The 23,748-nt window shown below is 45.8% G+C and overlaps 6 protein-coding genes across 13 annotated transcripts; 3 read left to right on the top strand and 3 right to left on the bottom strand.

Moving 5' to 3' along the window:
* Positions 1–136: 136 nt before the first annotated feature.
* Positions 137–3,598, bottom strand: LOC117898807 (CAP-Gly domain-containing linker protein 1). Of its 4 annotated transcripts, XM_034808460.1 has the most exons (5): positions 3,420–3,595; positions 3,108–3,358; positions 2,629–2,712; positions 1,472–2,438; positions 350–1,405 (listed from the first exon to the last, which is right to left on the bottom strand). In XM_034808460.1, the coding sequence occupies exons 1-5, from the start codon at positions 3,534–3,536 to the stop codon at positions 455–457; spliced, it is 2,370 nt and encodes a 789-aa protein (XP_034664351.1). In that variant the 5' UTR covers positions 3,537–3,595; the 3' UTR covers positions 350–454. The 4 variants fall into 4 exon arrangements, with proteins under 4 accessions (XP_034664348.1, XP_034664351.1, XP_034664350.1 ...); XM_034808457.1 differs by having other exon boundaries at positions 137–378; positions 438–1,405; positions 1,472–3,358; positions 3,420–3,598; XM_034808459.1 differs by having other exon boundaries at positions 1,472–3,206; positions 3,243–3,358; positions 3,420–3,598.
* A 3,418-nt stretch (positions 3,599–7,016) lies between these two features.
* LOC117898810 (regulator of gene activity) lies at positions 7,017–11,169 on the bottom strand. 3 transcript variants are annotated; one of them, XM_034808464.1, is made up of 8 exons: positions 10,728–11,169; positions 9,488–9,623; positions 9,219–9,406; positions 8,890–9,133; positions 7,998–8,558; positions 7,725–7,929; positions 7,330–7,494; positions 7,017–7,259 (listed from the first exon to the last, which is right to left on the bottom strand). In XM_034808464.1, the coding sequence occupies exons 2-8, from the start codon at positions 9,618–9,620 to the stop codon at positions 7,040–7,042; spliced, it is 1,716 nt and encodes a 571-aa protein (XP_034664355.1). In that variant the 5' UTR covers positions 9,621–9,623; positions 10,728–11,169; the 3' UTR covers positions 7,017–7,039. The 3 variants fall into 3 exon arrangements, with proteins under 3 accessions (XP_034664355.1, XP_034664354.1, XP_034664353.1); XM_034808463.1 differs by having other exon boundaries at positions 8,908–9,133; positions 9,219–9,427; positions 10,728–11,168; XM_034808462.1 differs by having other exon boundaries at positions 9,219–9,427; positions 10,728–11,167.
* Positions 11,170–15,047: 3,878 nt separating this feature from the next.
* LOC117899165 lies at positions 15,048–15,443 on the top strand. The gene has a single exon (XM_034809023.1). The coding sequence runs from the start codon at positions 15,048–15,050 to the stop codon at positions 15,441–15,443; it is 396 nt and encodes a 131-aa protein (XP_034664914.1).
* Positions 15,258–17,262, top strand: LOC117898333. The gene is made up of 2 exons (XM_034807656.1): positions 15,258–15,868; positions 15,924–17,262. Exons 1-2 carry the CDS (start codon positions 15,665–15,667, stop codon positions 16,260–16,262), a joined length of 543 nt encoding a protein of 180 aa, XP_034663547.1. The 5' UTR covers positions 15,258–15,664; the 3' UTR covers positions 16,263–17,262.
* A 221-nt stretch (positions 17,263–17,483) lies between these two features.
* Positions 17,484–19,906, top strand: LOC117899626 (another transcription unit protein). 2 transcript variants are annotated; one of them, XM_034809782.1, is made up of 5 exons: positions 17,484–17,586; positions 17,644–17,710; positions 17,778–17,919; positions 18,064–18,501; positions 18,564–19,906. In XM_034809782.1, the coding sequence occupies exons 1-5, from the start codon at positions 17,559–17,561 to the stop codon at positions 19,848–19,850; spliced, it is 1,962 nt and encodes a 653-aa protein (XP_034665673.1). In that variant the 5' UTR covers positions 17,484–17,558; the 3' UTR covers positions 19,851–19,906. The 2 variants fall into 2 exon arrangements, with proteins under 2 accessions (XP_034665673.1, XP_034665672.1); XM_034809781.1 differs by having other exon boundaries at positions 17,778–18,501.
* A 305-nt stretch (positions 19,907–20,211) lies between these two features.
* On the bottom strand, positions 20,212–22,854 carry LOC117899633 (CDC42 small effector protein homolog). Of its 2 annotated transcripts, XM_034809790.1 has the most exons (3): positions 22,564–22,854; positions 22,031–22,403; positions 20,212–21,184 (listed from the first exon to the last, which is right to left on the bottom strand). In XM_034809790.1, the coding sequence occupies exons 2-3, from the start codon at positions 22,277–22,279 to the stop codon at positions 21,176–21,178; spliced, it is 258 nt and encodes an 85-aa protein (XP_034665681.1). In that variant the 5' UTR covers positions 22,280–22,403; positions 22,564–22,854; the 3' UTR covers positions 20,212–21,175. The 2 variants fall into 2 exon arrangements, with proteins under 2 accessions (XP_034665681.1, XP_034665682.1); XM_034809791.1 differs by lacking the exon at positions 22,564–22,854 and having other exon boundaries at positions 22,031–22,411.
* Positions 22,855–23,748: the final 894 nt, after the last annotated feature.

The raw sequence follows: 23,748 nt of genomic DNA on the forward strand, positions 1-23,748 counted from the left end.
TAACTGAGTCTGAATGCAACTACTGCTTGCCATAAAGGCATATACGGCATCCATCCTAATGGCATTTCAAGTGAGTTTATTCTGACTTCACTAGCTGCAACTGAGAAGATGTAAAACGTGGGCTGTAAACGTATTAAATATATTTGAAGCTGAAAACAGCTTTAATATTGTACAAAGGAATGTGTGCTCTGTCAGCGCAAGCACCAACTGGTCTGCGGTGAGCTCCAACAACAGCAGAACGAAGTTGAAATGGTAGCAGAAAACGGATAAGTTCGCTCAGGCTAACCCTTAGCTGCATCCTGAATAATCCAATGAAAAATGTTCCTTCAACCAAGTCATTCGGCATGTGGGAATGTATGAGCGAGTATATTTGGTTTCCTCTGCATAAAACAATTGGGTGTTAGTAATCGTAAATGCTTTTACTACGAACTACTTACGATATTTATAATTAATGCTATCTATTATTGCTGTTGCTGTTGCTGTTACTGGGTTGGTTTTCCTTGTCGCGGGACTTCCTCTCCAGGCGCTGATTCATTTGCAGCTCGATCTTGGCCAGCGACAGCTCGTACTCGTGCTTGATGCGATCGTACTCCCGCTTCATGTGGGCCTCCTTATCCTCCGCATACAGCTTGTAGTTGTGGGCCGTGCGTTTGGCACTCTGATAGCGCTGTTGTGTGGTGCGCAGAGCCTCCTCGTGCGTTTCGCGCAGCATCTGCAGCTGTTCACGCCAATGCTGCTCCACAGACTGCTTCTGTGCGTCCCACTGGGCCATTACAGCCTTCATTGACTTGCGCTCGGAGTCTATGCTCGCATGCTGCTCGTCCAGTGCCCGCATGAGCTCTGCTATGCGCTGATTCTTCGCCTGAATTTCGCTGCGGCATTTTTGCAGCATTACTTTCTGCTTCTCTTCCTTCGCCTCCAGTATTTCTTCGATCTTCTCGCGTTCCGCCAGAATGGTTTGCTTTAGCAGGTCGACTTCGTTCTGCCGCTGCTGGAGCTCGCCGCAGACCAGTTGATGCTCGCGCTGCAGGCAACGATTTTTCTCCTCCGACTGATGCAGCCGAGCATTGAAATTCTTCAGCTCCACCGCAAACAGTTTGGCCATTTCGTCACGAACGCGCTGCTCGATGCGCTTGATGCGCTCTGGGCTGAGCTCAATCGAGGGGGCTCGGGGGCTCGGCGTCTTCTTTGCAGTCGCCTCTTCCTGCTGCCTGATGTATTCCTCCATTTGCTTGGCCTTGTCCTTGAGCTCGCTGAGGAGACTCTCCTGCTGGCTGGACCGTTCAATTTTCTCCTCGAGCTCAGCCTGGAAAGCCTTAGACTGCTCCAGCTCCTCCGCCAGCTGCCTCAAATCTTTGGCCTGCCTTGCGTTGATATTCTGAAGCTTAAGCATTTGAATCTCAGCCTGAAAGTGAACGCATTCATGACGTAAACGTTTAAGTATCCCTGATGCACTCAGACAAGCACTCACCTTTGTGATTTCGGACCACTTTTCCACACATTTGCTGCAATTGGCGGAGTTCTCCTTGGCCGCGGCGGCGGCCACCTCTTCGCACTTGTCGTGCTCGCATTTGTCGCGCATGGCCTGCAGCTCTCGTTGGTGACTGTGCTTCTCCGCCTCCAGAATGCTGGCCAACTCCTCTGACTTGAGCTCCGCTATTTGCACGGTGCGCTGGAGATTGGCCAACTGCTGGCGCTGCTCGTGCAGCTCCTTGACTGTGTCCAGCTCGCGCAGCTTGCGAAGCTCGTAGCTGAGCGTCTCCTTGTCATTGGCAATGTCTGCGTAGAGTTTCTTCAGTCGTTCCACCTCGCTTTGGGCATCCTTCAGCAAGATTTTGTGTCGTTCCAGATCCAGACGCATGTTGTCCGCTGTGTCCCGAGATCGCAGCTGGCGGTTATCCTGCAGCAGCTGCTCATAGTTCTGCTTGAGCTTCTCGTGATCTTGGTTCACCCTGTCCAGATCAATCTGAACCTTTTTCAGCTGGTTGTCCATCTTCTGGCGATGCTCCGTCACCGCATCCCGCTCAGCCATCAACACATTGACCTCCTCCTGCAATTTGCAATCATTTTTCGACCTGCGATCCAGCTCCTCCAGCTCCTGTTGCAAGTTCTTAACGCGGCTCTCCAGCCGCACCTTGTCTTCTTTGAGTGTGGCAAGCTGCACCAGGGACTGGTTCTCCTGCCCGCGCAGCAGCCGCAGCTCCTGATTGCGCTCTTCCAGCTGCTTTTCCAGCTTGCGCACCTCCTCCCTCATGTGCTTGAGATTGGCCAGAGCTCGGTAGAGCTCCTGCTTGATGTGGCCAATGCGATCGACGGGATTGAGCGGCGTGCTGCCCACCAATCGGGTCGAAGCAGCCCGCGGCCCTGCAGACGGCTCGTCCGTTTGGTTCTGCTGCAGCAGCGTGTCCATCAGGTCCAGCTCTGCTGTGGCCCCACTGAGGTGCCCGTTCAGCAGGGCTATGGTCTGCTCCATGGCATCGATTTTGGCCTCCAACTCCCTAATGTAGTGCTGCTGGCGCGAGTACTCTGGCTCGTAATTGGGCTTGCCATCCAGCTGCTGGCAGCGACTCTGGGCCACGTCCAGGGCCGCGTTTAGCTCATTTATCGTGGCTGCCTTTTCCCTTAGCGTGGCCTCCAGGTTGGACTGCAGGGCGTTGTAGCGAGCGGTCATCTTTTCCAGTTCGTTCTGTTTTTTGTTCAGCTGATCGGTGCCTTGGCTCAGCTGCTCCTGTAGAAGATCGCATTGGGCTCGATGATGCTCCTCCAACTGCCTGATGCGGGAGTCGGCGATGCGATCATCCCGCTTGTGGGAGTCACGCTCCACCATGTCGTACTTGGACTTCAGGTCGGAAACGATCGCCCGTGTCAGCTCCAGCTGCCCCTCCAGCCGAGTGTTGTCCTCTTCCAGACGTTTCTTCTCCTCCCGCAGCTTTTCCATGCTGCTCTCCTGATTGGAGCACTTCGCCTTCGTGTCCACCAGCAGCTCATGTGTGTTCTGCTTCTCGCGAAGTGCCCGGTCCAGCTCCGCCTGCAAGATGCGCACGCGCTTTTGCTCTTCGTCAAGCTTCTTCAGGGCATCCGTGGCCTGCTGTCCGATATGTTCGCATTCGTGCGACTTGGATTCCAGCATCATTTTAAGCTTGTGCATTTCGCTGGCATGCCGATGGTGATGGTCCTCTTCTGCTGTTGGCTGTACGTAGCCTTGAGCGGGATGATGCTGCTGCTGCTGCTGTTGCTGATGGTGGTGGTGGTGGTGCGGCTGTTCGGGCAACAAATCTGACTGGAAATTTGTAGTCGAGTCGATTGTACTTTCGTCGTCATCCAGATCATCGAAGGCATTCTCCAGCAAGTTGCCCAGCTAAAGCACAGAGTAATCAGATATTTGTGTTTGTGCACATATTTCGTTAATATTTGCTCACCTCCTCGTCGCGTCGTTTCTGATCCTCTAGAGCTTCTTCTTCTTCTTGGCGCTCTAGTGTCGAGCTCACGTTCAAGGGCTCGGCCCCCTGAAAAAGGCTCATGCCCGGCGTATTCATATTGATTTTATTTAACTAAAACGACAGGCCAGGATGCTACAAATTTGTTTAAATTTTTGAAGTCGCTGGCCTTCAGTGTGACCGCGAAATTATCGATACAACATACCGACAGACCCTCGGAAATATACCCTTGCATTTTCAAAATATACTGTAAATATACCATAAATCTTAAATAATTTTCCTCGATTTTGATGTTCTATTGGATATTACTAGCTAGTTAGGAGCACTAACCAAATAGTATAATAGATATCCAGTTTAGAAGAAGCAAAACGTCACCGCAAAATGTGCGCCTTGGAGTCCCAGGCCTCTGCCTGGAGTCCCGGCTACAAGTATTAGTGCGTATAGAACACGCAGCAGAAGCCCAAGCTACATGGGTATTAGTGTTTGTAGAGCGCGCAGCTAGAAGCTACATTTGTATAAGTTCGTGTAGCCAATGATTTTGTAGCGCTCCAAACCGGTTTCACACGGACACTGCAAGCAATGTATGTGTTGGTGCGTTGACTTCCTAAACTGTGATGAAACGAAAATTCGTTTTGATGATTTGATTTTGTTTTCGGGGCTTGGCGTATGAACCTGACCTGCCGCAACATGTGCAGAATGAGGGGTGGGGGTTGGTGGCCAGACCCTTGGGGGGTTGGAAAAATAAATATACCAATAAAAGTTGTTATTGTATTTGAATGCTGTAATTGTTTTAAATGCAGATTTTATACTGCTTTATTCAAAATTGTATGCATATTATGGAAACGCCGTCGCTTCTCGACTTCGTTGCTGCCGTATTATCAACATTGTTACCAAATCCATCTTTTACAGACAAATCATTTTATTTCATTTCATACAACTTTTCAACTGCTGTTTTCGTCGTCGTTTCTGTTCTCGACTTCATGTGCGCTTTAATTGTTAGCGCTTGAAACCTTTTCTTTTTTTTTTTTTTTGCTTGTGAGCTAACATACCATTCAAAATGAAAACCCTCAAGACTTTATGAAGTAGCTTGCCCCTCAAATCAAAATAAATTTGTATTGTGTGACCTTTATATGCTTTATATAATTTAGGGTGAAAGGGGTAACGGATATTAACATCTGAATATGTACATATACAAATAATGAATTGCGGCAATCGACTTTGCGATACAAATATTTCCCATTAGAGTATTCAGAGTCACGGTGTGAACAAGCAAGAAGTTTTGACGGAACGGGACATGGAGACATGTTTGATGGCAAGGCGGCTGCCTTGCACATGTACACACACATTAACACTTGCACATTTTCCTCCGTCTCCCATCGGCAAATCGAGATTTGGACAACTGACCTCAAATTTGATGCCCAAGCAAGGCACTAAAATCTGCATAGACCCACCGCGTACTTATTATTATTTTGTATATAAATATATATATATGTACATACATACATATGTGTGTATGTACAATTATTCATATGTTCTTACATAAATATGTATGTAAATTTGTACATTTGTTTGTATTTATAATTTATAGATCGTTAGCTCATTGTGCATAAATTTACACATACATAGTATGTACATTATACATACATATGTATATTATGTACACAAATAAAACAAAAAAATAATAAGTACGCGGTGGGTCTATGCAGATTTTAGTGCCTTGCTTGGGCATCAAATTTGAGGTCAGTTGTCCAAATCTCGATTTGCCGATGGGAGACGGAGGAAAATGTGCAAGTGTTAATGTGTGTGTACATGTGCAAGGCAGCCGCCTTGCCATCAAACATGTCTCCATGTCCCGTTCCGTCAAAACTTCTTGCTTGTTCACACCGTGACTCTGAATACTCTAATGGGAAATATTTGTATCGCAAAGTCGATTGCCGCAATTCATTATTTGTATATGTACATATTCAGATGTTAATATCCGTTACCCCTTTCACCCTAAATTATATAAAGCATATAAAGGTCACACAATACAAATTTATTTTGATTTGAGGGGCAAGCTACTTCATAAAGTCTTGAGGGTTTTCATTTTGAATGGTATGTTAGCTCACAAAAAAAAAAAAATGAAAAGGTTTCAAGCGCTAACAATTAAAGCGCACATGAAGTCGAGAACAGAAACGACGACGAAAACAGCAGTTGAAAAGTTGTATGAAATGAAATAAAATGATTTGTCTGTAAAAGATGGATTTGGTAACAATGTTGATAATACGGCAGCAACGAAGTCGAGAAGCGACGGCGTTTCCATAATATGCATACAATTTTGAATAAAGCAGTATAAAATCTGCATTTAAAACAATTACAGCATTCAAATACAATAACAACTTTTATTGGTATATTTATTTTTTCCAACCCCCAAGGGTCTGGCCACCAACCCCCACCCCTCATTCTGCACATGTTGCGGCAGGTCAGGTTCATACGCCAAGCCCCGAAAACAAAATCAAATCATCAAAACGAATTTTCGTTTCATCACAGTTTAGGAAGTCAACGCACCAACACATACATTGCTTGCAGTGTCCGTGTGAAACCGGTTTGGAGCGCTACAAAATCATTGGCTACACGAACTTATACAAATGTAGCTTCTAGCTGCGCGCTCTACAAACACTAATACCCATGTAGCTTGGGCTTCTGCTGCGTGTTCTATACGCACTAATACTTGTAGCCGGGACTCCAGGCAGAGGCCTGGGACTCCAAGGCGCACATTTTGCGGTGACGTTTTGCTTCTTCTAAACTGGATATCTATTATACTATTTGGTTAGTGTTAGGAGTCTTCGCGCTTAAACTATAGTTTTATCCGATTTATCAATTAATTCTCAACCAGATTGGATCGTTTTCACGACTTCCTTTTGTTGGAATGTTTACAAACTAAGTCTAAAACTTCTTAAAGGTCAACCAACAAAAATAGCATAAATCGTTAAGTGAGTGGGAATGGATTGCTACGTATTTGACAAAATGTACCAAGAAACAAAACGAACCTTGCTCAATTAACCCTCCTCTATCTTGAATATCCATTGCATTTAAAATTAAATAAAATAATATTAACATGATATCGTTTACCTGTACTGTGTTAAAATTCTTCCAGTTTTATAATTATTGTTTGTTAATATTTTTTTATTGCCGGGGATGTTGCGATAAAAAAAATTAATGTATGTTGACTTGAAATGTAAACCATTGCCATTGAAATTTAGCTTATACCTTTTTTTTTTATGACAAAATTTACTTACTAATGCTTTTAAACGTTTACCCTGCCTATATTATAAAATATATTTGTAATTATTTAGGTCATACACCTTGCACCTTTTCTCGATTGTTGTTGATGACACCTTCTTGTGCAAACTCACCTTGTAAGAACAGAGTCGATTCCGAACTCTTAATCGAATACCAATTCTAATCGTTTGAGAAATACAAAATCACAAAAATAACAAGCTCGGCGACCAATTCGAACAGAAAAATATTGAAATTTGTTGGTACTCCCCTTGTTCCCAGACATTAAGGAATTTTCAGGACCGACTTGTTTCTTTTTTCAATTTTTTTCAGTTTTATTAATTTTATACAGACTGTCCATTCATAAACGCACTTATATTGGGACATTTATCTAATTTCTCGGCATCTATTTGGAAAACCTTGGACAAACGTTTCCAACTTTGCGCATCAAAGTAGTAGAAGGTGCCGCGCTCTTTTGTACCATTTTTTTCATATTGATTAATGCCAGGAATTCGAGTTATCCAGATTTTCTCCTCCACATGATACCGCCACTCGCGACTATGCCTGTAAATAGAACACCAAAAAAGCGATTACAGATCTTCCCAAATAATTGAAAACCTAATTTGTTACTTACAATTCTGCAGCTGCCATTAACTGCATGATATCGCCGATATTTGTGTAGAACAGGAAGAAGAGCAGATCCTCTTGCAGCTTTTTCAGTACCGGCGCCGTAAGCTTATCTCTTATCGCAAAATTGATCAGATATTCGGGTGGCACGTTGAACTCAACGTCTTGTGCTCTAAATGAAAAACAATAATTAAATTAGTTATATCTATAAAGGCAGTTGTTGTATATTAATACTCATATGGTTTAAACAAATGGTACTTAAAACACATGGCAGAAACGGGAATGGTTTCGCAGAAGTGATTTAGATCAGCTGTTTTATAGGCAACTCAAATCAAATCATGGGAATACCAGCAGCAACAGGGTTTAATAATAAATATACATGCATCGATCGACTTGACCCACCTGCAGGGCTGTTCCACGAACGGTCCAGCGAATGTTGTATGCAAGCTCTCTTGTGAATTCAGATTCAAGCCAAGGCCCGTCAGATCCGTGCCCAAAGAGAGCGTTACCAGGTTGGGATCTGTTTCGGCGGCCCGTATGAACGTCAGCAGGCCCACCATGCCGAACTGATTGTTCACCATGGTTGCTGGTATGTTTGTGACCTTGCCTATAGTTTCGGGCGGTATATTTATTAGTGTTTCACGTAATGTAATATGCAGTGGTGGAGTTGCTTACCATCCGGCGAAGTTTGCACGCCGCTCTTTACAAGTTTATCATTGCTGGAATTATCGTTCAGATGGTCGCCGACACCGCATCCGCTGGCGCCACCGTTGCCTCCGCTTCCGGTGCCACTGCCCAGGCCGCCACCGACTCCCATCATGGCATTGCTACTGGTCACGCTGTTGACACCACTGCTGCCCACCAATCCCACATGCGAGCTTCCGACGGAACCGATGGCTGCACTGCCGCCACCACCACCACCGCCGCCGACCACAACGCCGCCTAGGCCACTGCCGACTGCTCCGAGACCATTGCCGCCTACAACGCCGACGCTGGTGCCACTGGTGCCGCTGGATCCGCTGACCACAATTGAGTTCATTGCCTTTTCCGTGCCGTCCAGATGGTTCTCTGTGACTCCGCCCGTGGCATTGCCGCCAGAGCCAACGCCCCCGCTGCCGCTGCTCCCCACTGCGTTCGTTGTGCCATCCGAGTTTTGGGTGCCCGGTAACGCAGGGAAGTCCTCGTTGGACATCGTGAACTCCGATTGTTCTGACGTCGGCTGCTTCACCATGCCAACTGAAAGCGAATCGAAAGCAAAACGAACAGAAAGTGTGGAATTAGTGAAGTGCCTTCAGCTGGGTGGGAAATCGAATCAATTTGTTTGTCTAATATCTACGCTACCAGCTACCATCACCGCTTCTCCGAATTAGTGGACATACAAATAGTTTAGCATAATTATGTGGGCCAAAAACAGAAACAAATCAAGACGGGAATTAGTAGTAATCCGAACTGAATTGATCTGATCAAGGGACGGACACATTATCGCCTTTTGCTTATCGCATATCGTAATTTTAATTGTAAACATTGAATAAAACTAAAAAAAGAAGTGGATTTGATTTGAACTCACAAGAGGTAAAGAAATTACCATAGGGTTTGCTGCCCGGCGGCTGGAGCGGATTCGATTGGGGCAGTGTTTGGTCGTTCTGGCCGCGCGCATTCGTTAGCGACGGGAACTCCGTGGGATCGAGTAGGGCAGGTGTGGAGACGTCAGCTCCACTGCCTCCAAACACGTGGAAGCTGTTCAATGGCCCCCCACCGCCGCCCGTTCCGTAGCCGCCGCGACCCGTCTGCATGAAGTTTCCCATGTTCGACTGAGGAATGGGGAATGCAAAGATAAGTCAAAAATTAGCTGTCAGCGGAGGGAGTCATACTGCAGGGGTTGGGGGCTTGGCTTACCATGGGTCCACTGCCTAGTCCCTGCATGGCACGCCGCTCCACGAACTGACGCGGTCCGAAAAGGTTCGCGTTCCGACTGCCGCTCGATAAGGCGGGCCCGCCAACCGATAGCTGGGCATTGCGGTTCGGCGATAGCTGGGGCTGCTGCTGTGGCTGTTGTTGCTGCGCCTGCCCATAACTCGCTGCACCTGGATAAGAGTTGGCAAAGTCTAAAGCACTCAGTTATAACGAGATACTTCTTTGGAAATGCAGGCGTTACACTTGCTTACCGGTTTGGAACATGCCAGACGTGGGTGTTACATGGCCGGTCAGAGAGCTACCACCAAAGCCTCCCGTTGTCCGTCCAGCTAACGCCGCGTTCGCTATGCTTCTTGGGGGTTGTTGGAAATTTAAATTCGCCATAATCTGCAAAGAAAGCCAAAGAATCGGTTAATTAGCTTTTCGCCAACACATTCTTCCCATCCCCCCCATGAAGAGTGTTATCTAAATTGTACAATTGGGGCGCTATCGCGAGAGAGCCCCATATGCCAAATAGGAACCCTACAAACAAAACCAGAGTCCTCGCCTCTGCTGTATAAACAAAAATTTGTTTATAGTGACTCACTTCGGCTTACAATTTGATAACATTCACTACTCCCACCCCAGATAAACAATTACCGCTGCTGAATTTGCACAATAAACAATAAACAACCCAATGCCGTTGGCATCTTCACAAAAAAGCTTAGCTTGACTAAATAATGAAGTTCTGTGCTTCTGAAATCGAGTAAACAGAAGCCGCAGCTCGCTTTGCAGCACTGTTCGCTATAAGTTATAAGATTAAATGGCCGCCAGTCAGCTGTCGATGTGCAGAATAAAGCAGAAGGGCACGGGCACTTATGTACATACATACACACACATACTACACATAAAGGCTGGACTGGAGCAATTATTTGAGATTCTCTTTTGCTAGGGTACTCATGCATACATACATATGTATGTACTGGTACAAAGGTGTAGGTGAAAAAACCAGAACCAGAATGCGCTGCAGCAGGATGCCCATAGGAAATCCGGGGAGGAGATAAGTGAACTGTTAAAGGATTCTCCGGCACTAGTGCTTCGATCAATTATAGATGTGGAGAGTGCGGTTCAGTGAAAAAAGGCATGCGATTCACAGTCGCACTCTCAGCACTCATTCTGCCTTTGCTTGTGTTTGTGCGAGCGCAGCATTACCATTGTTCTTCAGGCCCAGCAGGTATGCGGCAGGCACTTGTCTGGTCCGAATACTCGGAAATTTCATGCCACTTATATCTGCTTAGTTTGGAAGTGAAGCCCAGGCGTCTTTAGACTCTCAAAATCGAGTTACACTCTACTTTACCTGCGCATGTAACTTTATCAGCTGACCCGGTGGGAGCTTTTCAACACTACCCTACCGATGCTAACGGCGCTTACAACAAAAACTCTAGTGCTGTGCCTCTGAACACAAATAGCCTTGGAGCAACAACACGTCGGCAGGTTTGACCCTCGACTTACCTAAATTAATGTTAGATGATAGTCCGCCTTCTTCCACTTCCACTGTTAATGCGTGCTCTCCACTCGCTTGCAATCGACTCGAACTGCTACCAACAACAACATACACTGAACGGATCGTTCTCACCGCATTTAACATTCCAAGGCGACAAGGTGGACGTCGTTGCTGTCGTCGTCGTGGTCCTGGCGCCGTATCCGTTTCGGCGGCACAGGTACAAATGGGCCGCAGGGAGAGCAATCGGCCGATCTGCTGCTGGCTTGCGTTTGTTCCAATGGGCAGTCGGAGGTTAGCGTTCAGCGTTGTTTGCGCGCTCACTCACTCACACACACGCGCACGTACGCACACACACACACCGTGGGATGAGCACGGCGGGCGGCAAATATTCAAACGGGACACAGGATATATGTATGCCCTTTGCACGCACACAAACACAGCCCGATGCTGGCGATGATGCGCAAAGTGTAGTGGGAAGCGAGAGGAGAGGTTAGTTAGTATTTTTCCGCGCCGTGTCGTCCCTAAATATATTGCATATATATGTATGTGTATATGCTTCGTCTGTATGCAGCGTGGTCTTCGTCGTTCACGAGGGAAGGAGTACCGAAGGATGTTAATGCCTTTCAGAGGCAAAAAGTTTTCAATTTTCTGCGCCGATGTGGGGACCACAAATTTCACGTACAATGCTACACTTGGCAAACTTCGCACGAAACACGATGTCTTGTCTGGCTACGCGTTTTAATGTAATTGTTTCCTTGGTTTATCTATATTGTTGTAGTGGTTTGGTTTTATTTTGTAAGTAAATAATTGCTTGCTATTGCGCTGTTGTCTCTTCTTCTTCCCTTGCTGCACAAGCACTGTGTCTGTGTGTGGCTGTCTTTGTTTTCTCAGTTCATTGAATTTCACCCGAGCGAATTGGGCAAAATTCGCTGCGTGATTTGCGTACTTTTTACGCCTCTCGCAGTGTAATGCACTTCGCTTCGTTGTAGGGAAACGTGCGTTATTTACTATTGATAGGCAATAAACAATTATTTAGCGCCCGAAATGACTTTAAATTGTACACAAAAAATGTTCCGCAAAAAAACTTTGGCTGTCACGAATACAAACACACATAGGGATCAGTGTGACCGCGGAATTATCGATACAATATACCGACAGACCCTCGGAAATATACTAAAATATACCCTGTCATTTTCAAAATATACTTTAAATATACCGTGAATCTTAAATTATTTTCCTCGATTTTGATGTTCTGTTTGATATTACTAGCTATCTTGGCGTCTCCGCGCTAAAACTAGAATTTTATCCGATTTACCAATCAATTCTTCACAAGATTGGATAGTTTTCACGACTTCCTTTTATTGGAATGTTTCCAATTTAGATTAAATCTAAAAAAGGTCAACAAAGAAAAATAGCATAAAACGTTGCGTGAGTGGAAATGGATTGTTACGTATTTGACAGTTTGTTGCATGTCAACCGGTATGTATAGTAAGTATGTGTATTTGTATACCCTATTTCCATAAATTAATATTACAATTTAATTTTCAAAGCTGCTCTCAAACATTAATAATGAGTTTATCTTAGACTGACATTTTTTTAACCTTCTCATTTGCCTCCTATGTATATACATATGTATATCGGTCTAGACATATTCTCGGTATCTGCATAATTATGTTGAGGTGGCTTACCAACACAGATATAATGTTTTTGCATTGATTGGAGCCAGAGATTTTCAAAATTTCTTAAATTCGAGTCAAATGCCGGGCCAAATGTTCGCAGCATGTTGCTGGTCAATTCAAATTATGTTGCCAACGGTAAAATACGTAAGTGGGTATGGAATAAAGACTCATGATGCGAGAGAGTAATATCCCTTCAAAACAGAGAGAAAGTTCCCCACGGAAAAGAGAGAAACCTGGGAGTTTGGATACCCTATATTATTTAATATACCTTAAAAATAAATTCTAATATGCCGATGGAATTCATTAAATATACCATTATATACCGAAAAGTATGCTGAAGAAAATATAATATACCTTAAATGGACACACACATTAGGGATGTACAATCTGGGTAACGATGTGTGTGATCGAGGAATTATCGATCAAATATACCGTCTGACCCTCACAAATATACCTTTTTATTTTCAAAACATATCGTAAATATACCCATGTAAATTATATTCCTATGTTTTGATATTCTGTTTAATATTGGCAGCAAGCTTTGACTTTCAGTCCATAAACTTAAGTTTTATATCCAATTCATGAGTCAATTGCCTGTAGGTTGAGTGGCTTAGCTTACTAGTAGTATAAAAAAGAGAGTTAAAACTCGGGGAATTGGATTGCCGATCATGCGACGACCTTGTTTAGATCACACACCTTGAATTTGTCCATAACCTTTTGAGTATTTTCTTGACTTCCAGGCTCTTTTACCGGTTATTCGGCACCAAATTAGAAAATATTTGGTTGTAAATTTACTACGATTATGTTGTTGTGTGAAGATGCAATCCTGTTGATCAAGGATTATTCTGTCAAGCTGCAGACCCGGATGCAACTTGGGGCTTCTACAGAATTTGGCTAATACTTGGTGCTTAAATAAAATAAAATGTATCCTCCGAGTTATTGACCAAAAGCAAACTAACCAACAATTGATTCGAATTTTTGCAGATATTACAAATATTTCGATGTCTGATCGTGAAAATACCTTCCAATTGCTGGGCTGAGGATATATAGTTTACTTTAACACGTTTGCTATTAGAATGAATCTTCAACTTAACTGGTTCACGACAATTGTTTCATGACAATTACCCACACTGCCCTTTTGATTATGAATTTTGATTGGATGTACAAAGTCGGAAAAAAGTATTAAAAGTATTTATTTTTAAAGTACATGGCGGATTTCATGTCAACAAGAGCCCAGCAGTCCCAGTCCCAGCAGCGGGTGAATTGATGGGACCAATAGTCGGGAGGTCCATATATGTCCGAACAATTTTGCCAAAGCCCAACCTAACATCAGGCTTGAGGACGGGCAACACAAGCAACACCAGCAAGGAAGAGACCAACCAACACTCGTCATCTGTGCCATCTTCTTTCTCGGCGAACTCCAGTTTCGACTCCTCTGTCTTTCCTAAAATATATGTCAAACTTCCACAGGGATTTGAAGATGCGCCAGGATTCATTTATGCGCAGCAGTGCCCAGGACACTGCGGTCATTGCGACAAGACCGCAAGCAACAACATGCGACACACAAAAGCTTGCGACCCTATTGAAAAGCCATACGTATGCCTGCAGTGTGGCTTTTGCGCAGGAACTGTAAGACAAAGGGCAGGACATCGAAAATGCCAGAACAATGCATGAAAAACACTCGCCTAGTGCCTCTATGCAAGGACGAACGGCTGTGCTGGGTGTATTATGGAATTAGATAACTAAATAAAATTGAATTTTAAAATTATTTTACAATTTAATTAATGTTTTCCCTCTCAATTGTATTGCTTTAAATCAAGTATGTGTTGTCTCGAAGATCTTAATATTTAAGATTCTTCCTATTTCCCGCCAAGTACTTTGAAATAAATACTCAAAAATAAGTACTTTTAATACTTTTTTCCGACTTTCAACTTTCAACCAATCAAAATTCAAAATAAAAGGGCAGTGTTATGTAATTGTTTTTTATTGTCCAAAATGTAGTGCTGCAAAATCTTTAAGTTTAATAATCTTAGGCGCCAACTTCAAATTGGTGCGACCCTACTGCTATTGTAAATCAAAACTATATATCAAGTAAATCAATGTTATTTCCTCGTTTGTGCCGTTTTTTTTTGTTGTGGAGCGAAAGAAAAGAATTCAACTCAACTATCCTGTATGTTAGGCAGCCGAGTACCGTTCACTGCGTTAAGGCTCATATCAGAGCTTGTGAAATCATCAGGGCTAGGTCCATTAACCCAATTCCGTACATCTGCCGCCACGGCACTGGTCGTCGGGCGGGGATCGTCGCTGGCTTCCGACGAGACGGCCTTTTCTTCGGGGTCTCCCTGGGCGGTGATGCGCTTGAAATGGTTATGGCACTGTCCTGGCTAGCTACCGACGCCGGCGACGAGGACGAGGAAGACAGCTTGGGCTGATGATTGTCCAAGCCGGGGTACAGCCGCTTCCGTTCGCGCTTTGGGTTCCATCGGTTCTTCGGTTTCTTACGCCAAATTACGAAAGCTGCTGCTGTAGGATATTGTTGTAAAACGGGCTGGAGAAATATTAAAGTAGTGCTTTAACATTTCTCCAGCCCGTTCTACAACAATATCCTACAGCAGCAGCTGTAAGCAGCGTAAGAAACACGAGAAACCGATGGAACCCAAGCGCGAACGGAAGCGGCTGTACCCCGGCTTGGACAATCATCAGCCCAAGCTGTCTTCCTCGTCCTCGTCGCCGGCGTCGGTAGCTAGCCAGGACAGTGCCATAACCATTTCAAGCGCATCACCGCCCAGGGAGACCCCCGAAGAAATGGCCGTCTCGTCGGAAGCCAGCGACGATCCCCGCCCGACGACCAAAGCCGTGGCGGCAGATGTACGGAATTGGGTTAATGGACCTAGCCCTGATGATTTCACAAGCTCTGATATGAGCCTTAACGCAGTGAACGGTACTCGGCTGCCTAACATACAGCCAATACCCAGGCGTCGAGAGACGCTGATCTCAAACAAGAAAGCCATGGATATATATCTGGCAGGGACCACAGGCGGATAATAATAATAAAATATAAGCCCACTAATAACTATGTAATTAGATTTCAACAACTAAATAAAAACATATCTAGATTCTAGAACTTTCAAATTCTGCTTATCAGACTAAATCAGAGCAACCAGACATTGTGTGGGAGAGCAATATGTTTACGAGTGGAGTGTGTGGGTGTGGTTGCCGGGCCCTTTCCTCACGCCCATTCTTTTACGTTTTCAAAACAGAACTGTATGGACGCGAGCCTCGCAAGAATATTGATTGCGTGCTCGTTCCGGACAGTGTCGGACGAAGCAGCGCTGGTCATCGCCGGGAAAGTCCCACTCAGGGAGCTGGTAAGGGAGAAACAAGAAATCCGTACCGCCGTGCAGGGCGGAAGCGAGGCGACAAAAGCCGAGCTGAAGGCTACCGCAAGGAGGAACAGCATCAATAGATGGCTGGACATATTCCCTCATCCCGAAGCTGCAAGCCTGGATAGAGAGGAAGCACGGCCAGGTAGATTTCTACCTCACCCAAGCGCTTAGTGGACACGGCTGCTTTCGCAGCTACCTCAAGCGCTTCGGCCATGAGACGGAGGACTGGTGCCCAGCGTGCGGCAACGGCATAGTGGAGGACGCACAGCACGTCTTCTTCGAATGCCACAGGTTTGATCACGAGCGTCTCGGCCTGGAGGCAGAAGTAGGCGCCAGGATCTCCACCGGGACCTTGGTGCCGACCATTCTGGCCGAGCCAAGGGCATGGGAAGCACGTAAACAAAGGGGGGGCGTGGGGTCTAAATTCTCTTATCCTTTACCAGGCCGTCAGCTTTTTGAAGACCGACTCCTGGTCTAGGCATTACAGGCATTTAGGTAGAATTTTGTAACTTGTAGTTGAGGCTTGAACAACAAACAATTCTTTTCTTTCGCTTCACAAAAAAAAAAAACGGCACAAACGAGGAGGAACGGTGGAAAGGATAGCCTAAAAGAGAATTGAGATACTATCGCAGCATTTGATCCTTATGCATAGAATAGTCTGCCGGGACTCAGTCATTATACATACACATACAGATACAGACATACAGTCACATACAGATGTATGTTTACAGATGTATGTGTGATGTAACAGCAACAGTAGCTTTTAGCAGCCACATTCCTCATATCCGAGCACAGAACGAGGCATGTGGTCGAGCGAGTGAGAATGAGCATGCATTGTCTAGCTGTTTGAGGCGGTGTGCGTTGTCCGCTTAAAACGAATTTCGACATTCTGGCTATAATAATGATCTAATCTGGCCCTTATTCGGGGATCTGATAGACATGGCCATTCTCTACGCAACTGCTTTTTAGTTTTCTCGTATCTACATTTACATTTTAAAATCACTTCTCACACCAAACGCCCTTTTAGCAGCCATTTCCTCATATCCGAGCACAGAAAGAGGCATGTGGTCGAGGGAGTGAGAATAAGCATACATTGACTGGCTTCTGGATGCGGTGTCCACTTAAAATTAATTTTGACATTCTGGCTATAATAATGATCCAATGTAGGTTTTATTCGGGGATCTGATAGACATTCTTTGCGGAACTACGGAAATTTGTAGATGTCGACGATTTTCGCACCTTGTGGTGGCGGAAGGGTGCGATATTATACACTTATAACCATTTGATGTTACAAATTCCAGGATGCAAAGGCCGCTCTACCTCTTATAGTGTACTAGGCGAAAAAGAAGACCGGCAGGTGGACAAATATACATTGTTTCTTTGGTTTTTTGTTTTTAAGCGGGAAATTGAGTCAGTATGACCGCGGAATAATCTATGAAATATACCACAAAGCTCTAAAAATATACCAAAATATACCTTCTCGTTTTAAAGATATATCGTAAATATACATAGGTATACAAATAATTAAAATATCCTGAAAAGTATATGATAGACAGACTCAGTTATTTATGCTGATAAAGAATATGCAGGGGGAACAACAGTGAGTACAAATAGTTTTCATTTACATTTTCTGTGCCTTTGAGGTATATTATTAAAAAGACAAGGTATATATTAGTATATTTTTTTAGATTTGCGGTATATTTTATCAATCATTCCGCGGTCACACTGTACCCACTGCGCGTTTAAAAACAAAAAAAACTCAAATCAATCAAATATGGGCGACCCAACCGATGATGAAAGTGGTAAGTTCGAATCACACCGAGAATCGTGCCTCAACTGTACTAAATTTATTTTCATAGGCTCTTCTGGGTCCAGTCGCAGTGGCAGCCGCAGTCGCAGCGCCACTCCGCGAGGCAGCGCGCCAGGGTAGGTTACATTTTTGTTGCATTTTGTCTCTGAATAAGGAGGAAATATAAGCTCACCTGCTTTATAGGTCGCCACGAAGTCGTAAGTCTGGCAGCGGCAGCCCTCGATCACGTTCCGGCTCGCGATCATCCCGATCAGGCTCGGGTTCGCCCCGCAGTGCTCGGTCGGGTTCGGCACATAGTCGCCGTTCCGGATCCAGGCAAAGTCATCGCTCTAGGTCGGCGCACAGTGGACGCTCTGGTTCAGGCCACAGCAAACGAGCTGACTCCGTCCACAGTAAGCGCTCTGGGTCTGCCCATAGCAAACGATCTGATTCCGCTCACAGCAAGCGCTCTGGCTCCGCTCATAGCAGACGTTCTGGCTCTGCCCACAGCAAGCACTCTGGTTCTCCCCGTAGCGCCAGGTCTCACAGTCGCAGTCGCTCCCGTAGCGCCACACCAAAGGGCAGCGGTAATGAGGAATCGCGCTCAAATTCTCCGAATCTTCAAATTGACGATGAACGCGCCAACTCAAAGAGCAAGAGCCGCAGCCGCAGCGGCAGTCGCACCTCTAGGTCCCGCTCCAAGACGGGATCGCCACGTTCCAAGTCGGGAACGCCGTCGCATAGCCGAAGTCGCAGCGGCTCTGGCTCTGGCAGCGACATTGCTGCCCCCAAGAAGTTGGCGCGTCGGGCAAGTGGCTCTGACAATGAGAAACGCAAAAGCGGAAGCGACAGCGACATGGAAACCTCGCCCACAAAGGCCAAGAAGTCACGTTTGATTGACTCGGATAGCGAGAGCGACAAGGAGGAGGTAATCCCATCCCATACAAGCAGCATTCAAATTTTTCTAACGTTTAATATCGACGTTTTCAGGACAAGAAAGCTCCGGCCGCAGCTGACATTTTTGGCGATGCGGACGATATCACCGATGACGAGGAGCCGCCGACCACAAGCAAATCGCCGCGCTCGAGAAGTCGCAGCGGGAGCAAGTACCGATCTCGTAGTCGTTCTGTGAGCCGTTCTCGATCTCGGTCGCGGTCCAGGTCCCGGTCTCGTTCGCGAGGCCGTGCAGAGTCGCGCCCGGAAGCAGCGCCTAAGGAGCCGGAGCCAGAGCCATTGCCCGAAACCCTCATCAATGTGGAAATCCCTCGCATAGCGGCGGACCTCGGCAAGGAGCAGCACTTCATCAAGCTGCCAAACTTTTTGTCCGTGGTCACCCATCCGTTTGACCCGGAGACATACGAAGACGAGATTGACGAGGAGGAGACCATGGACGAGGAGGGTCGCCAGCGCATCAAGCTCAAGGTGAGCAACACCATCCGCTGGCGCGAGTTCATGAACAACAAGGGGGACATGGTCCGGGAATCGAACGCCCGGTTCGTGCGATGGTCGGATGGCAGCATGTCCCTCCACCTGGGAAACGAGATCTTTGACGCCTACCGACAGCCGCTGCTGGGCGATCACAACCATCTCTTCATACGCCAGGGCACCGGTCTCCAGGGACAGGCCGTTTTCCGCACCAAGCTGACCTTCAGACCTCACTCCACGGAGTCGTTCACCCATAAGAAGATGACCATGTCGCTGGCGGACCGCTCCAGCAAGACCAGTGGCATCAAGATACTCACGCAGGTGGGCAAGGACCCCACTATTTGTCGCCCCAGCCAGCTCAAGGAGGAGGAGGCCAAGCTGCGCCAGGCCATGCGCAACCAGCACAAGGCACAGCCCAAGAAGAAGAAGGCTGGAGCAGGGGAGCCCCTCATAGGCGGCGGCACCTCCTCTTACCAGCACGATGACGGCAGCGACGACGAGAATGCCATCAGCCTGAGCGCCATCAAGAATCGCTACAAGAAAGGATCTGCCGGTGGCGCGCAGCCCGAGCCCAAGGCTTCTACCATCTACTCCTCGGACGAGGACGAAGGCTCCGACTTCGAGGCGCGCCGCAGCAAGAAGGCGGACAAGGCCAAGGCCAGCAAGGCCCTGAGGGACTCGGACAGCGAGTCCGACGCAGGCAGTGCCAAGAGCGCCAAAAGCGGCGGCAGAGCTGGCAGTGCCAGCGGCAGCGACGACGAGGCAAGTCACAAAAGCGGCACCAGCAAATCGGGCAGTGGCAGTGGAAGTGGCAGCGGTTCCGGCAGTGGCTCAGGAAGCGACAATGAATGAATTATCGATCGGAGCTGTCCATTTTCTTGATTTCTTGTAATAAAAGTATGAAAATATTTAAACACTTTTTGTTGGTTTTTACATATATTTATGTGGTATATTGTTTGTATATATTTCCATAAATTATTGCTTAAGTAATTTGTTTATACAATTAGACTATACGCTTAAAATCCAACGCATGTTCCAACTTTATTTTATTTTATTGTGGTTTTTTATGTTAAATATCTACAACTGCATTTAGCCCATATATACTTAAACATATATTCTCGTATCTTCTCTCACAGTGGGACTCTACAAAGGTACTCGATCTACACTCGTCGCAAATTAAACTATTCTGCATGGGATCTAGATTTCATTGCGCTCTAGAAGGAAAACAAAAATGTTCTATTCCACTCTGTAAACAAATATTCGAATTAGGAAAATATTCGTAAACATTCTATGCTCTCTTGTGTGTGTGTGTGAAGTATGTATGATTGTGCGACAGTTGTCCGTAATGTCCGTATATAGTTAATAACATTATCTAAAGGCTAAGTTCAGTGTTGCAAAAAAGTTTGCTTGTTGCACCATTTTCATCCAAATATCATACAATTAGATCAGATCAGACTATTGCTTGGTTGGTTGTGCAACTGATTATACTGCCCGCTCTAGTTACATTCATTTATGGATATATTTTCCTTTATATTTTTGCCTGGTTCGTATTCGCTCTCCACGGATCCTGCCACAGGAATTGCAGCTGAGACTGGATTGAAAGATGTCCCTTCTACGTGGGATGGCATGATCCTGCTTTTTGGCATTAAGTACATCCAAAAATGCAACGTAATGATGCGCTTACATATATGTACATACAAATGCATGTAATTATGTACATATATCGCGAAATGCTTAATTGCTAAAACAATTATTTTGCTGGTTTAGTCGCTTGGCACTCTTTCTGTGATTTTTCATTTAAATAATACTCACAAAAAGCGAACGGAACAGCCAAAATCGAAAGACCCCGAAACAAAAAGTTCCACACCCCCCACAGCTGGAGAACACACCCGACCACATCCACACACGGGTGGCGTCCATTGTCCGTTACAGTTTTACGTTTTTTGTGGAACTCATTTCGAAACAGCTTTTCTCTCTCTCTTTCACGCTCTTGCTTTCGGTTGCTGTCAGCACCTTTTCTTCATGCCGTCCCTCGCGCTCTCTCGCTGTCTTCCGCCTACGTCGCCTGATAACACGCTCCAACAAAGAACTGTAAAAAGTGCCACCCTCTCTCTCTTCGTTGCTTCTTGTAAAAATTGCACAAAATGCATTTTATAGCGATGGGACGAGGGCTTCCATCAGCAGGCCTACGAAAAAAAGGGGGAAAAAAACAAAAGAAAAACACAAGTTAAGCTTACTTATTATTATAGTACAAGCGTAGTGTATGTGTATGCTGTTGCTATTGTTGCTTTTTCCATTATAAGTAAGTAGTTTAAGCGATGTAGCAGACCGTGGCGTGGCCCCTGCACTGCACTGCTGCACCATGTACTTAGTACCCCACGGCCACTGTCTCATCCACTATCCTACCCAGCCACTGGCTGCGACACAGACATCGACATGGGCGAGGCGGTGGCCAGAAGGTGGGGCAGATCTTATCACTACGGTGGCCCAAGTAAATTGATGTTAAGCATGCCACAGGGGGAGTGAAATATACGAGTATTAATTGAATTTTAACGAAATGGGTTGGTTGGGTGTGTTGGGGGTCTGGGATTTGGGTTAAACTTCCCACTCCCCACAGCAGTTGCTAAGGAAACGCTCCTTCTTTTCAGCTGCACATTTAACCATTTATTAGCTGGTATTTTCTACGTTTCTGTGTTCCATCTCAGCCTTAGAGAATTCTATCATTCAATAGATGGGGATCGACTGGATCCTGCAGCACATTTCGTTGCTTAAGGCTAATCTTCAGGTTGAAATTAGAAACAATCCGGACGGATCAATCAATTTTCATAATCTATTTACATATTTAGGTGCTAAATGGCCAACAGTTTTTGCTACTCGAAACCCATTGCTGTCGCGACGTGATTCGCACATTAAAAGAGCGCAGAGTGTCAAGAACAGAAAACGCATGACACATGCCACAAACAGATCAAGCAACTTAGGAGGCTCCACTGGCAAATTAGATCAGATTGGGATACCCTTGCCCGAATACTTACATGCAGTGAGTGTATCGATGTCGCCTCGTAGCCGCCCTTGCCCTGCATTTGGGTTGAGATCGCGTTGAGGCGGTTGGCCGATAGCTCCACGTCCGCGGAGCCAATGTGCCCGGTGTGGACAAAGTTCGTGGGATTCCCAATCATGGATCGGTCGATGCGCAGGCGTTGGTGGGGGCGACGGGAGGGCGATCGCTGCTGCTGAAAACAGCACGAGAACCACTGCAGCCAAATCTCCCCGGTGCTGGCCATCTTCTGGGCTGCTCCTCTGCTGGACGGCGTCGTTTCAGTCTTGTGGTGGTTGCTAATGGTGAGGCTGCAGCTTCCAGCCAGGTTGACGTCTGTTGGAGTGGATTACGCACTGCCACGGCCACGACTATAAAGATGAAAGCAGAGGGAGGAATTGAATTAGTTTTCTATTCGTTTTGTTTGCTCCAGAAAGGCAGCAGACTACAGAGATCTGCAAAAATGTTAAGGAGTAGGTTGTCTGCTCTACTTGTTGCTCCACATTGTGTGTGTGTGTGTGTGTGTGTTACCTTGCTATTTTCTGCACACACCGGGACCTACGAGGCATCAACAAATCCACAGAACTTTCGTCGAACATCAGCAGAAACAGAACAATAAAATGAACAAAGTATAGCCCCGAGGTGTCTGTTTCTTGGATCTTGTCTGGCAAAGGGAAGCAGTGTGGCGAAAGAAAAGGCCAAGAACAAGAAAACAAACAACAATTAATTGGCACTTTTGTGTAATTAAGATTGAGGGAAAGACGCCAAAGAACTCACAAACAGACGAGCCAAACCGAACCGAACCGAACCGAACCAAGCGACGAAAGAGCTAGCGGAGAATAAAACAAAAAGCCGTCAGCGAGCGACTGGACAAGACCAAGTCAAAGCTATCACTCACGATCTTCGCGGCTTGTTGATTTCTGCCTACTGCTGGGCCGGGTCCAACAACGGGTTCTTGGGAATATCTGTGTATAAGTCTCTCTCTTCTTTGCCTAAATTCCGGCTGGATCCCCACACACTTGAATAAATACAATTCTATTGTTGCATTTTTATATTGTTCTTGCAGAAATCCAGCAGCAGCAGCAGCAGCTGGATCGGGAATCGATTAATTCAGATTAACGTTCAGGGAATACTTAAAAACATGTGTCTCTGTGGTATCCATTTGTCATAATAATAGTATTACTTCCTAGTACCTTTGATTCATGTTAAATTGCGCTTGTTCTTTAATCTTTATTCCATCTAAAACTAAAACAGTTTTCATTGGATTATTATCAGTATATGACAACAGTTTTCCACGCTGATTCCCGGCATCGATCGGATGGCACTGCTTTCTACCCATGAACATTCATATGCCATGTTACATTCGAGATCTTTTCCATCTGCCTCTGCCCGCGTTTGGGGCAATTAAAGCTGCTCAAGCGGCTTTAATGCTCAGTGAAAACAAAATGAAAGTGGCAGGCAGAGTAAGACGGAGACTGGAGGAGTCGGCTCAATATAATAATACAAAACATACACATTCAAACATATATACAGTATCTGCACTTTCCGAGAGTGAGCGTTATATGACATCGCGCTGCGACGACGCGTGTCACACACAACAGCAACGACAACAACAACAACAACAACATGAGCAAGAGCGGAGCCATTGACTGGCTGACTGCCTTACGAGCGGCAAATGCGCTAAAGCGTTTCAATTTTCTGTGTCAAAAGGTTATT

Source organism: Drosophila subobscura, chromosome O (genome assembly GCF_008121235.1).
Source record: "Drosophila subobscura isolate 14011-0131.10 chromosome O, UCBerk_Dsub_1.0, whole genome shotgun sequence".
Lineage (NCBI taxonomy): Eukaryota > Metazoa > Arthropoda > Insecta > Diptera > Drosophilidae > Drosophila > Drosophila subobscura.